At 35.6% G+C, this 12,543-nt stretch overlaps 1 protein-coding gene across 1 annotated transcript; it reads right to left on the reverse strand.

Moving 5' to 3' along the window:
- Positions 1-10,475: 10,475 nt before the first annotated feature.
- LOC110605468 (zinc finger BED domain-containing protein RICESLEEPER 2-like) lies at positions 10,476-11,396 on the reverse strand. Its single transcript, XM_021744060.1, has one exon. It carries the CDS (start codon positions 11,394-11,396, stop codon positions 10,476-10,478), a length of 921 nt encoding a protein of 306 aa, XP_021599752.1.
- Between the last annotated feature and the right edge of the window lie 1,147 nt (positions 11,397-12,543).

The raw sequence follows: 12,543 nt of genomic DNA on the forward strand, positions 1-12,543 counted from the left end.
TACCCGGCTAGACTTCGGTATCAGAATTCCTACCGTCCGGTGGAATCTCGGATATCGGAAACCTCTAGAAGGGTAAAATTATGTTTCTATAAAATGTTTTCATGTATTTTATGGTTTTTATGAAGTAAGGATTTGAGTTAAAGTTTTAAAGAAAAGAAAGAAAGAGAATGAAGGAAGAACCCAGGTTCGGCCGCCGAACATGGGGTGCATGCGGAGGCACGTTAGGCCCCCGAAAGTGGCCTGGCCAGCCTAAAAGGATCCCCTGTTCGAAATGGGCAAGTTTTCTCTCCCCATTTCCGGCCAAGGTGAGTCTCTGACCTCCCTTAGCGATCTTGTGTTCTTCCTTCAAGTCTCTCATGTTTTTATGATTTATTTAACTTGGTTTTGAAGATTTTTGGAGCTAAGATCAAGATTTGAAACTTGGAGACCCCGGAGCTTTTCTCCTCCATTTCTCCAAGTTTAGGTCGCCTCCCCTCTCGATCTTCAAGAGGTAAGGGTAGATCTTTAGCTTATCCCATGTTTTAAACAAGTTTTATGAGGGGTTATGGGGTAGAAATGCATGTTTAGGTTAGTTGATTGTTGTTAGGGTTAATATTGAGTTTATGGATAATGTATGTTGTATGTGTATATACTTTGTGTTGTTGTTGGGGTTTAGGATAGTTTGAGACCCCTATATGCTTGTTTGCTTGGGTATGCATGTTGTGGAATAGTTAAATGCATGTTTGAAAGGTTTGGGAGGCGAAATGTGCATGAGGAGGCTGAGTTCTGCCATTTTGGAAGAACTCAGGTTCGGCAGCCGAACCTGCCTATGGAGGCAAGCTTTTGGCTGCCGAACCCTGCCTCCGAAAGTTGGACTTTCAGCTCTAGAGGGGAGTTTCGGCCGCCAAAGGTACCGCCGAACAAGCATGAGTTTCGTCTCTAGAAGGGACTTTCGACCGCCGAAGGTACCGCCGAAAGTGGCTGAGTTTCGGCTCTGGAGGGACTTTCGGCCGCCGAACCTGCCGCCGAAAGTGCCCTGTTCAGCCTTCCTTTGCATGATTTCTATGATTGTTTTGAGGCGTTTTAGGGGGTTTTTGGGGAGTAGTTTAGAGTTATGTTCATATATGTTTGGTCCCTCACTTGAGTCCACCTGTGTAGGTTCGGACCCGAGGAACCGAAGACCCCAGCAGTGAGCTAGCTGCTTCAGAGTCAGCCTGTAACGACCCGAAAATCGGACCGCTACCGGCGCTAGGATCCAGATCGGCTTAAGGCCGTCGGGACCCGTAGCAAGCCAAACATTCATCCTGTGAACCTGTTTAATCCCATACATGATCAACAACATACATAAAAATTTTGAACTTTTCTTTACATTCATTCGTTCTTTCTTTCATTCACCAAACTCAACCTGTGCATGCACTATACATAATCATAAACATTAACCCCACCTTGGAGTCCTCATCAATGCTCCAACGGGGTGACATAACATAAATTAAGTTTGGTTTACAATAATTATCATTAGACATTAAGATCATGTACTAGAAAGGGATCAACAACATACTAGGGTCAAGCACAACTATAAACCTCAATAGACATCATTACATTACATTTCTATACTATACTTTTACATTACATCATATTCATGTCCACATCTAGCTATTACATACATCATAACTCTACTCCTGCTGACCTCTTGGTCTACCTTGTACCTGCAAGGCTGGGGGTTAAGGGAGAGGGGTGAGCTATAAAGCCCAGTGAGCAGAATAATTAAACATTCAATTTAAATTTCATGCTTTCATGAAATGCAACATATCACAAACAATTCACATCAAGGATGAACTTGTCACCATTTAGCCCTCTACATATTCCAATCATGCCAGGGGCGTAGTGCAGGCCACACCCGGACTTTCCCTTACATAGTGCCAGGGGCGTAGTGCAGGCACGCCTGGACTTCCATATCATATCATCATGTCATGACATATGAGGGCTAATGGATCATTCAACATTCATCCACATCAACAACATAATATGCAATGCAACATATTTATGAATTCTAATGCAAGCACCCTAGTATATCTCATGGCATTCATGATGCGTGTATCATGCTCAGAATTTATTTATTTACTTTGAAATAAAATAAGGTATTCCACTCACCTTTGGTTGAAGCTCTAACAGACTCAGAAGCAGCTGAACTCACTGCTGGGGTCCTCGGTTCCTCGGGTCCGAACCTACATAGGTGGACTCAAATGAGGGACCAAACATCTATGATCATGACTCTAAAATACTTCCCAAAAACCCCCTAAAACACCTTAAAACATCCATAGAAAACATGCAAAGGAAGGCTGCACAGGGCACTTTCGGCGACAGGTTCGGCGGCCGAAAGTCCCTCCAAAGCCGAAAGTCATGCAGGTTCGGCGGCACCTTTGGCGGCCGAAAGTGCCCTCCAGAGACGAAAGTCCATTTTCGAGGGCAGGCTTCGGCAGCCGAAAGGCTTGCCTCACAGACAGGTTCGGCGGCCGAAAGTCCCTTCGGCTGCCGAACCTGGTTTCTCCCAAAGGGCAGAAACTCGGCTCAACAAGCTCCCAAAGCCTCCCAAACTTCCAATCATGCATCCAACTCAACCAAAACATGCATACACACATACATCAACACCTAGGGGTCACAAACTATCCTAAACCCCAACTACAACACATCAAACATGCATATCCAACACACATTGTCCATAAACGCACAGTAAACCCATAAAATACATTAAAACATTTTATGAAAATATGGTTTTACCCTTCTAGAGGTTTCCGACATCCGAGATTCTACCGGACGGTAGGAATTCCGATACCGGAGTCTAGCCGAGTATTACACAGCCTGAGGTGAATAATATTAAACTGTAATTTTAAACTGTAATCATAGATGAATATTAACAGTTTGAGACTTATGACGTTTGCTTTCGCAGATAACTATAAGATAATAGTTTAATTATTCTTTTATAGTAAATAAAAATATGACTAAAATTATATTTTTATTAAAAGTAAAATAATTTTTTATTAAAATATATTATTATATATAGTAAATAAAAGTAAAATTTCTTTATAATTGTTTTAAACGATGGTTGAATTATTGTTTTAATAATATTAAAATAATAATTAATAAATTTTAAATATTGAATGATTTATATTAAAAAATAATATTAAAGTAATAATTTACTATCGCAATGAAAATACCATTATTTAAATTTTAAAATATAGAGTAATATTATTTTTTTAATATGTATTTTATTAATGTATTCTTTCCATGCATATATTATTTGAGTTGTTTCAATTTGTATAATTTGTTCTATTAATTTATTGCAAAAAAAGTGGGATAATAAAGAGAGATAATATCAAATGATAATGTATATTTTTTATAAAATTATAGAAACATTTGGTGTATTTAATAAAGATAAAGGGTAAAATTAGAAAAGAAAATTTTCTAATACTCTTTAATATTTTCAAAGTGATAGTTTTAGTGAAAATAAACTTCCAGTAAAAATTAAGTAATCTTCTTAAAAATAAAAGTGATTTACATTTTAATATGCATAAAAAATAAAATAATTTAGCGAAATATATATTTTTACCCTTAAATTTTATATAAAAATCTAGTACCATTAACTTTGAAAATATCATGTAATAAATCTGCGCTCTTCAAAAGTATAGTTAAAATTATTTTTGTAGTTATAGTACAAAATAGTATGGACTATAAACGTGCTCATATATATCCACAAGAATCAAATTATTGCTTATTTTCATTACTAACAATCTATAAAATGTACAAATTTTGAAATTGAATTCATTCTATATTTTCTACACTAAAAAAAATCTTATCTTTAAATTCAATTGAGTTAAGGATTCTATATAAGATTCACGCTACTTATTGATTGAGATTGTGAGATAATTTTAATTTTAATTATAAATATATCAAGTTTGTTATGAGATGTTTTCAAAGTTGAAGGTATTATAAGTTTTTTTTTTTTATACAATTTAGAGGAGTAAATATTATTTTGCCAAAATAATTTTTTTAGCATTATTGATATAGCACCATTATGGAAACCTGAGATCCATGAAGAGCATACCTCCAACCATGTGTAAAATGCATAACTTAGGAGGATGGCATGAAAGTTTTTCACGAGATCCATAAAGGGGCTATGACCATCACAAGAAAGGCATTCCGACAAGATCTCTTTTAATCAACAGCAGTAGAAGATGGTAGGGAGTTAGTAAAAAAATGTGTTCAGTGCCAGAAACATGACTTCATCCCACACTTCTCCGTCGAAAAACTAATAGCAATTAGTTGCCCATGGCATTTCTATCAATGAGGAATTGATATTCTTAGCCCATTCCTGAAGGCCAAATACCGGAAGATGTATGTAATCGTTGCAATCAACCATTTCATAAAATGAATAGAAGTTGAGTTAGCTTCGAAAATCACTTTTGATAGGGTAATTCCTTCTGCAAGAAAAACATTTAGCCTTTTTGGGATTCCAACAATACTGATCATAGATAATGGGAAGCAGTTCACTAGAAAAAAGTTCAAAGACTTTTGTTTAAAGTGGAGAATAGACTTGAAGTTCACTTTAGTCTACCATCCTCAATCAAATGGTATAATGAAAGTCACTAATAAAACCATCTTACAAGAGTTGAAGGAGCATTTAGATAAGGCAAAGGAAAATTGGGAGGAAGAATCGGCAAGTGTACTTTGGGCATACCACACCACCCTACGAATATCCATAGGAGACACCTTTCTCCCTTACTTACGGGGCAGAAGCGATCATTCCAATAGAGTTCCAAGTGCTGGAAACCAGAATGATGCAATCAGGTTCTCCCTTGACCATCTAGAAGAAAAAAATGGTACAAACGTTTCATGCACATGGCCACTTATCGCTAAAGGATGGTCCGTCTTTTCAACCCTAAAGTTAAGGGAAGAGCTTTCATGGTAGGGACATGGTAATTCGAAGAGCAAACTTGAAGAAAGGCAATGCAGGCCTTAGTAAATTGATGTGCAATTGGGAAGGACCGTTTCAAGTTATCAAGGTGATTATACCTAAAGCATACAAGCTTGCAGATTTAAATGGGAAAGCAATGGCCAAATCATGGAATATAGCCAACCTCAAAAAGTTCTATTAGTAGATAGACTATTGAATTCAATACTTTTCATCACTTTGCTTTAGTTGAAACATGTGTAATGCTTGAATTCTCCATAATCAAAAAATAAGTTTCAGGAAATAACATATGTGAACCATCTTTGCATCGATAGGCGGCCTAGCGCCCATTTAGGCGACATTCCACCCATCATACGCACCCTAACACCCACTTAGGTGGCATTCCGCCCATCATAGGCTCCCTAACACCCACATAGGTGGCATTTTGCCCACCATACGCACCCTAGAACCCACTTAGGTGGCATTCCGAACACCACAAGCATCATACCACCCACTTGGGTGACATTCCGCCTACCATAGGTGCCTTGACGCCTATTTAGGTGGTATTCCACCCGTCGTAGGTGTCCTAACACCCACTTAGGCATCATTCCACTCACCATAGGTGCCTTAAGCGCCCACTTTAGTGATATTTAGCCCACAACAATTACCCTAAGAGGTCCTTAAGAGGTCTGCTTATTGAATTCTATATAATGAGTTTTTGATTTAATGAGAATTTTCTTTAATTTGGATCTTCCAAAGGCGAAGAGAAGGAGATTTGAAGAAGGAGAATTGAACACTTCAGGCACATTTAGATTTGAAAGTAAGTAACTTAACCCTTTTATTTTATTTATAAATTTATTTCTTAAATGTTGGTATAAATTAGGGATTTATATTCTATAGGTTTGATTGCATTAAATTGAGGTTAATATGAGGTTGTTGAGTAGATAAATATTGTCAATAAATGCTTGAATGAGATGGAAAAATATTCTTGGACATTAATCCTTGGTGTGATCAAAATTAGTAGGATAAAAATTTAAAATTTTTTTAATTCACTTGTATGTATGAGCTTGATGTTGTTAAATTAATATTAGTACAAGATTATTGGGTTATTTAATAATGCTAATAATTATTGAGGGGGTGGGAGAACATCTTGATTATGTTCACTTATAATGGCCAAGATTATAGGGGAATTAGTGATTTTTTTTATTTTTTTCTTGCTTTTGTGCCAAATATTTCCGTTTTTCTTTTTTGGTAGATGTGTTTTTAAGAGTTGGAACGTATCTAGAATTAAATTTGTAACAAAGGACGAATTCTTTTTTTCTTAAGCCAAAATACTTGTGTGGAATAAATTATTATGGATATGGATCTTGATTTAAAATTTATTTCTTAGAAATTGATGAAATACATATGAGTAGGAATATAATATCTATTTTCTTTTCGATCAAAGAATTTCTTTGTTGATATGACTTGGTAGAAAATGGATTGATTTTCGCGAATCCTGAACTTGAAAACCAGGATGATGCAATCAGGTTCTCCCTTGACCATCTAGAAGGAACAAACGTTTCATGAACATGGCCACTTATCGCCAAAGGATGGTCCCTCTTTTTAATCCTAAATTTAAGGGAAGAGCTTTTGCGGTAGGGGAAATGGTACTTCAAAGAGCAAACTTAAAGAAAGGCAATGCAAGCCTTAGTACATTGATGTGCAATTGGGAAGGATTATTTCAAGTTATCAAGGTGATTATACCTAAAGCATACAAGCTTCCAAACTTAAATGGGAAAGTAATGGCCAAATAATGGAATATAGCCAACCTCAAAAAGTTTTATCAGTAGATAGACTATTGAATTCAATACTTTTCATCACTTTACTTTAGTCGAAACATGTATAATGCTTGAATTCTCCATAATCAAAGAATAAGTTTCAGGAGTCATATGTTAACCATCTTTTCATCAATAGGCGCCCTAATGCCCACTTAGGCGGCATTCCACCTACCATAGGTTCCCTAGAGCCTATTTAGGCAGCATTCTACCCACTATAGGTGCCCTACTTAGGCAGCATATCTCTTACCGTAGGCATCTTAGCATCCAATTAGACAGCATTCCACCCACCATATACACCCTAGCACCCACTTAGGTGGCATTCCCCATCATAGGCTCTCAAACACCCACTTAGGCGGCATTCTGCCCACCATACGCACCCTAGCGCCCACTTAGGCGGTATTCTGCCCACCATACGCACCCTAGCGCCCATTTGGGCGGCATTCTGCCCACCATACGCACCCTAGTGCCCACTTAGGCGGCATTCCGTGCACCACAGGCATCATACCACCCACTTGGGCGACATTCCACCTTCCATAGGTGCCTTGACGCCTACTTCGGCGGTATTCCACTCGTCATAAGTGCCCTAAAGCCCACTTAGGCATCATTGGACATACCATAGGTGCCTTAAGCGCCCATTTTAGTGATATTTAGCCCACAACAATTACCCTAAGAGGTCTGCTTATTGAATTCTATATAATGGGTTTTTTTATTTAATGAGAATTTTCTTTAATTTGGATCTTCCAAAGGCAAAGAGAATGAGACTTGAAGAAGGAGAATTGAACACTTCAAGCACTTTTGGATTTAAAAGTATGTAACTTAACCCTTTTATTTTATTTATAAATTTATTTTCTAAATGTTGGTATAAATTAGGGATTTATATTCTATGGGGTTGATTGCATTAAATTGAGGTTAATATGAGGTTGTTGGGTAGATAAATATTGTCAATAAATACTTGAATGAGATGGAAAAATATTCTTGGATATTAATTCTTGGTGTGACTGAAATTAGTAGGACAAAAATTTAAAAATTTTTTAATTCACTTATATGTATGAGCTTGATGTTGTTAAATTAATATTAGTACAAGATTATTGGGTTATTTAATAATGCTAATAATTGCTTATGGGAGTGGGAGAACATCTTGATTATGTTCACTTATAATGGCCGAAATTATAGAAAAATTAATGATTTTTTATTTTTTCTTGCTTTTGTACCAAATATTTCCTTTTTTTTCCTTGGAGTAGATGTGTTTTTAAGAGTCAGAACATATCTAGAATCAAATTTGTAATAAAGGACGAATTCTTTTACTTAAGCCAAAACACTTGTGTGGAATAAATTATTATGGATATGGATCTTGATTTAAAATTTATTTCTTAGAAATTGATGAATATAGATGAATAGGAGTATAATATCTATTTCCTTTTCAATCAAAGAATTTCGTTGTTGATATGACTTGTTAGAAAATGGATTGGTTTTCCCTTACTTTCTTGAAATCTCAAGTTTAAAATTAGTTTGTGATGAATGCTATGAAATGAAAATGACATGGTTTTCCCTTACTTTCTTGAAATCTCAAGTTTAAAATTAGTTTGTGATGAATGCTATGAAATGAAAATGACATAGGATCTTATATTACTTAAAAAGAATTGTGAATTAAAATCAACATAAAATAAGAATCTAGATGGAAGAAAGTAATTTGGAAAATGGATAAATATCATGATGTTTTATTTGAAATCCTCAGCTAGGAGCCTAGGATGCATGGAGAGTTTACCTATATGTTTAATCTCATTGAGCTACCCATGAAAGGAGAAACAAAGTTTAGTTGAGTAAACCAATTGATAAATTTACTCAAATAAGCTCAATGGATCTTACAAATTATTAAAGGTTGTAAATGTTCTTAGTTCATAGGTTAGGAAATAACCATGTGTTAATTATAGACATTGTGGTAAAATGCAGAAATAAAAATTAGAAAAATATTTATTTCACCCTATGCTTTGGCTTTAGAGCCTTATCGACATAGTTGAAATTTGATAATAAATACCCTATACACTTGGCCTCTGGACCCTATAATGTTGGCTTAAATGCTCTATAGGCTTAGTCTGTGAATCCTATAATACCAGCTTAAATTCTCTATAAACTAGGTCTTTGGATCTTATAATGTTGGTTTAAATGCCCTATAGACTTAGCCTTCCTTATTGTATTGGCTACAAGCCCTACAAACATGTAATCTTGTTCTACCATTTGAAATATTTGTGTCCTATAGAATTATTGCTCTAATAATATTAGAGTGTGCCTAACATAATTTCATTGATTAAAGAGGTTATGAAAAAGGTTTTCACTTAAATAAATAAGTGTTATGATTACAAGTCTTATACTCATTACTGTAGTAAACTTTATTATTATTTTGAATCATAGAAGTATACGGTAAAAAAAGGAGAAAAAAATTTCAATATTAAATGAGTCTTTGAAGTAGAATTCCATGAATGTAAATAGAAAAAAACATTTATGGGTGTTTTGATATTTTTTCATCATTTTATTTTCACTTTACAGTTCCATTAAATTCTTATGGTATGTTTTTAAAATATTATTTTGATTTATATATTTTTTTTTAATTGGTAAGCTAACCCACTTGCAAATAAGAATTTCCTTTAAATTGCTTTGGCTATAGATTAAATGAATTCTTGCCGGGAGTCAATCAAGTTATTTTATAGTTCTCGTTATTGACATGTGCACATATATTCCTGTTAGGGCTGTGCAATCGGTCGGTTTGATTTCGAACTGAATTGAACTGATAAAATCGAAAACTAAATTGTTAAAATTTTAAAACCGAAAAAACCAATTATGAAGATATAAGCGAACCGAATCGAACTGATAAAAATCAATTCGATTCGATTCAAATCGAAATATGCAATTTTTAATTTTTTATTTCTAATTTCAACAAAATAATTTAATAAACATTTTATATAAATTTATCAATAAATATTGTCTGAATACACAATGATAATACTTAAAAAGTTCATATACATCCATATAAAATTTAAAAGTACGTACAAAATCAGAATTCCACATAATAAATTCGCCATTCCACATAATAAATTCGCCACAACGTATTAAATCTACAACAGTAAATTCACAACAAAATATCATTCCACAAACAACTTTTAACAATATATTAAATCCACAACAGCCTTCAACAACATATCTGAATTTAATCCCACAAAATGTTGAGTTGAAGCATATTTAAAAGACTGAAATTTGCACAAAAAAAAATTTAAAAATCACCTTGATTCCTTATCATCAAATAAATTTAAATTCTCAATAGTTAATCTTACATCTATGAGGTAGGAGTAGAGCATGATCCACCTAAACCATAGGTGATTCCAACAGACAGTAATTCTGCAAATAATAATAAGCTAAAAGAATTAATATATATACATATATATATATATTGAAATTAACACAAATATGAAAATGTATATAATATACCTTCTTCAACCTTTTCAAGTTCCTCTAAATCTTTCTCAACATTTACTTGAACATTTGATGGACGAATCCAATCTTGCACACATATCAGACCCTTAACAATTTTAGGAGTCAGGGAACTCCTAAAGGAATCTAGCACTCTTCCACCAGTACTGAAGACACTCTTTGAGGCAACCGTAGAAACTGGAATTGCTAATATATCTCTAGCCATTTTTTCTTAAAATAGGAAACCTTTCAGAATTTATTTTCCATCATTTCATGACATCAAAATCCTCATTTTCCTCTTGAATTGCCTCACTTAGATACACTTCTAACTCTGTTTTTGAATCAAACCCATCATATTCCTCCAACTTCTGCTTCTTGCAGTGATGCTTCAGAAAGAATTTAGGCTTAGGGTTTATTGAACCGGTAGAAGTGCAACTCCCACTTAATTGTTGTGAACTATTATCATTGAATTGCTCAACAGCAGGTTGATACATTTTTTTGTATTCATTAAACAAATCAAACAAATAACTCTTGACCTTAGTGAATAGCTCTACACCTTTCTCTTTACCATACATTTGGGAGAAAGAATACTCCATAAACTCAAATTTGTCACGAGGGTCAAGAACAACAGCAAAATAGATAATTTTATTCATTTTATCCACATCTCCCCAATACTTGTCAAATTTAACCCTCATTCTTTCCCACATAGATTTCATATCAAGATCATTGCTATTAATCCATTGGTTTAAAATAAAGGCTAAGTCACTGATCTCACTGAAAAATAGGTTTGATGTGACATACCTAGAGCCTGAGATACGCAAAGTGAGCTCATAAAAATGAGCTAACATATCTGCCATCTTCCTAACTTGTGTCCAATCATAATAGTCAAGTATGTCATTCTCTCCCATATCAATCTTAAACATGGGATCTTGTGACTCGTACCTCTCAAATGCCCTTTCATATTTTTGAGCTGTATTCAACATCATGTACGTTGAATTCCATCTAGTTAGCACATCTAAACATAATGAAGATTTGCTTTCAATTTTTTCATGAAGCACACACTCCTTAAATCTCTTCAACCTAGCTAGAGAACTCCTGATATATCTTACTGCATCTCGTACTTTCATCACTGAATCATTCACATCTTTTAAGCCATCCTGGACAACTAAATTGATGATATGTGTCATACATCTCATATGCAAGTAAGTAGAGTTAGAAATTGTAATACTCGGCTAGATCCCGGCACCAGAATTCCTACCTTCCGGCGGAATCTCCGTTGGAATCCAGAATTCTCAAATGTCAGAGCCTTCTAGAAGGGTAAAATAAAGGTTTTCTAAAATGTTTTTACATGTTTTTATGGTTTTATTGAAGAAAGAAAATGAGTTTTGAAAGAAAAAGACCAAGGAAGAAAACCCAGGTTCGGCCGCCGAACCTCAAGTTTGGCCACCGAACATGGGGAGTTTGCGGAAGCACCTTTGGCCCCCGAAGGTGGTCTGGCCAGCCACCTATAAAAGGCCCCTTGTCCGAAAATGGGCGAGTTTTCTCTCTCTATTTTCGGGCATAGGTGAGATTTCGCCCTTCCATGGTCGATTTGTTGTTTTCCTTCAATCTTTTCAAGTTTTTGATGAGTTTTATGTTGTTTTGAATATTTTTGAGCTAAGATTAAAGTTTTGAGGCTTGGAGACCCCCGGAGCTCGATTTCTCCAAATCTCTAAGTTTGGATCACCTCCCCTCTCGATCTTCAAGAGGTAAGTGTAGATCCTATCTTCTTTTATGTTTTTAAGTAAGTTTTATGAAGGGTTAAGGAGTTTTGATGCATGTTTAGGCTAGGGGTAAAATGTTAGGGTTTATGTGCCCTTTATGTTAAATGCATGCTTAATGTGATGTTTGTTAGGGTATAGGCTAGTTTTATGCCCCTATATGCTTGAATAAGTGTTTATACATGTTTTAGAATAGTTGAATGCATGTTGTGAGGTTTTGGATGGTTGAATGCATGAGGCGGAATCGGGTTCTGCCATTCTGGAGAACCCAGGTTCGGCTGTCGAAGCCATGTTCAGCCACCGAACCTGCCAGGGAAGGTAGTTTAGGCTGCCTAAACTCGCCCCCGAAAGTTTGGACTTTCGGCTCTAGAGGGGAGTTTTGGCCGCCAAACCTGCCCCCGAAAATGGGTGACTTTCGGCTCTGGAAGGACTTTCGGCCACCGAACCCTGCCCCCGAAAGTGCCTAACTTTCGGCTCTGGAGGGACTTTCGGCCGCCGAACCTGCCGCCGAAAGTACCCTGTTCAGCCTTCCTTTGCATGTTTTCTACGCATGTTTTGGTGATGTTTTAGGGGG

Source organism: Manihot esculenta, chromosome 17 (assembly GCF_001659605.2).
Source record: "Manihot esculenta cultivar AM560-2 chromosome 17, M.esculenta_v8, whole genome shotgun sequence".
Taxonomy (NCBI): domain Eukaryota; kingdom Viridiplantae; phylum Streptophyta; class Magnoliopsida; order Malpighiales; family Euphorbiaceae; genus Manihot; species Manihot esculenta.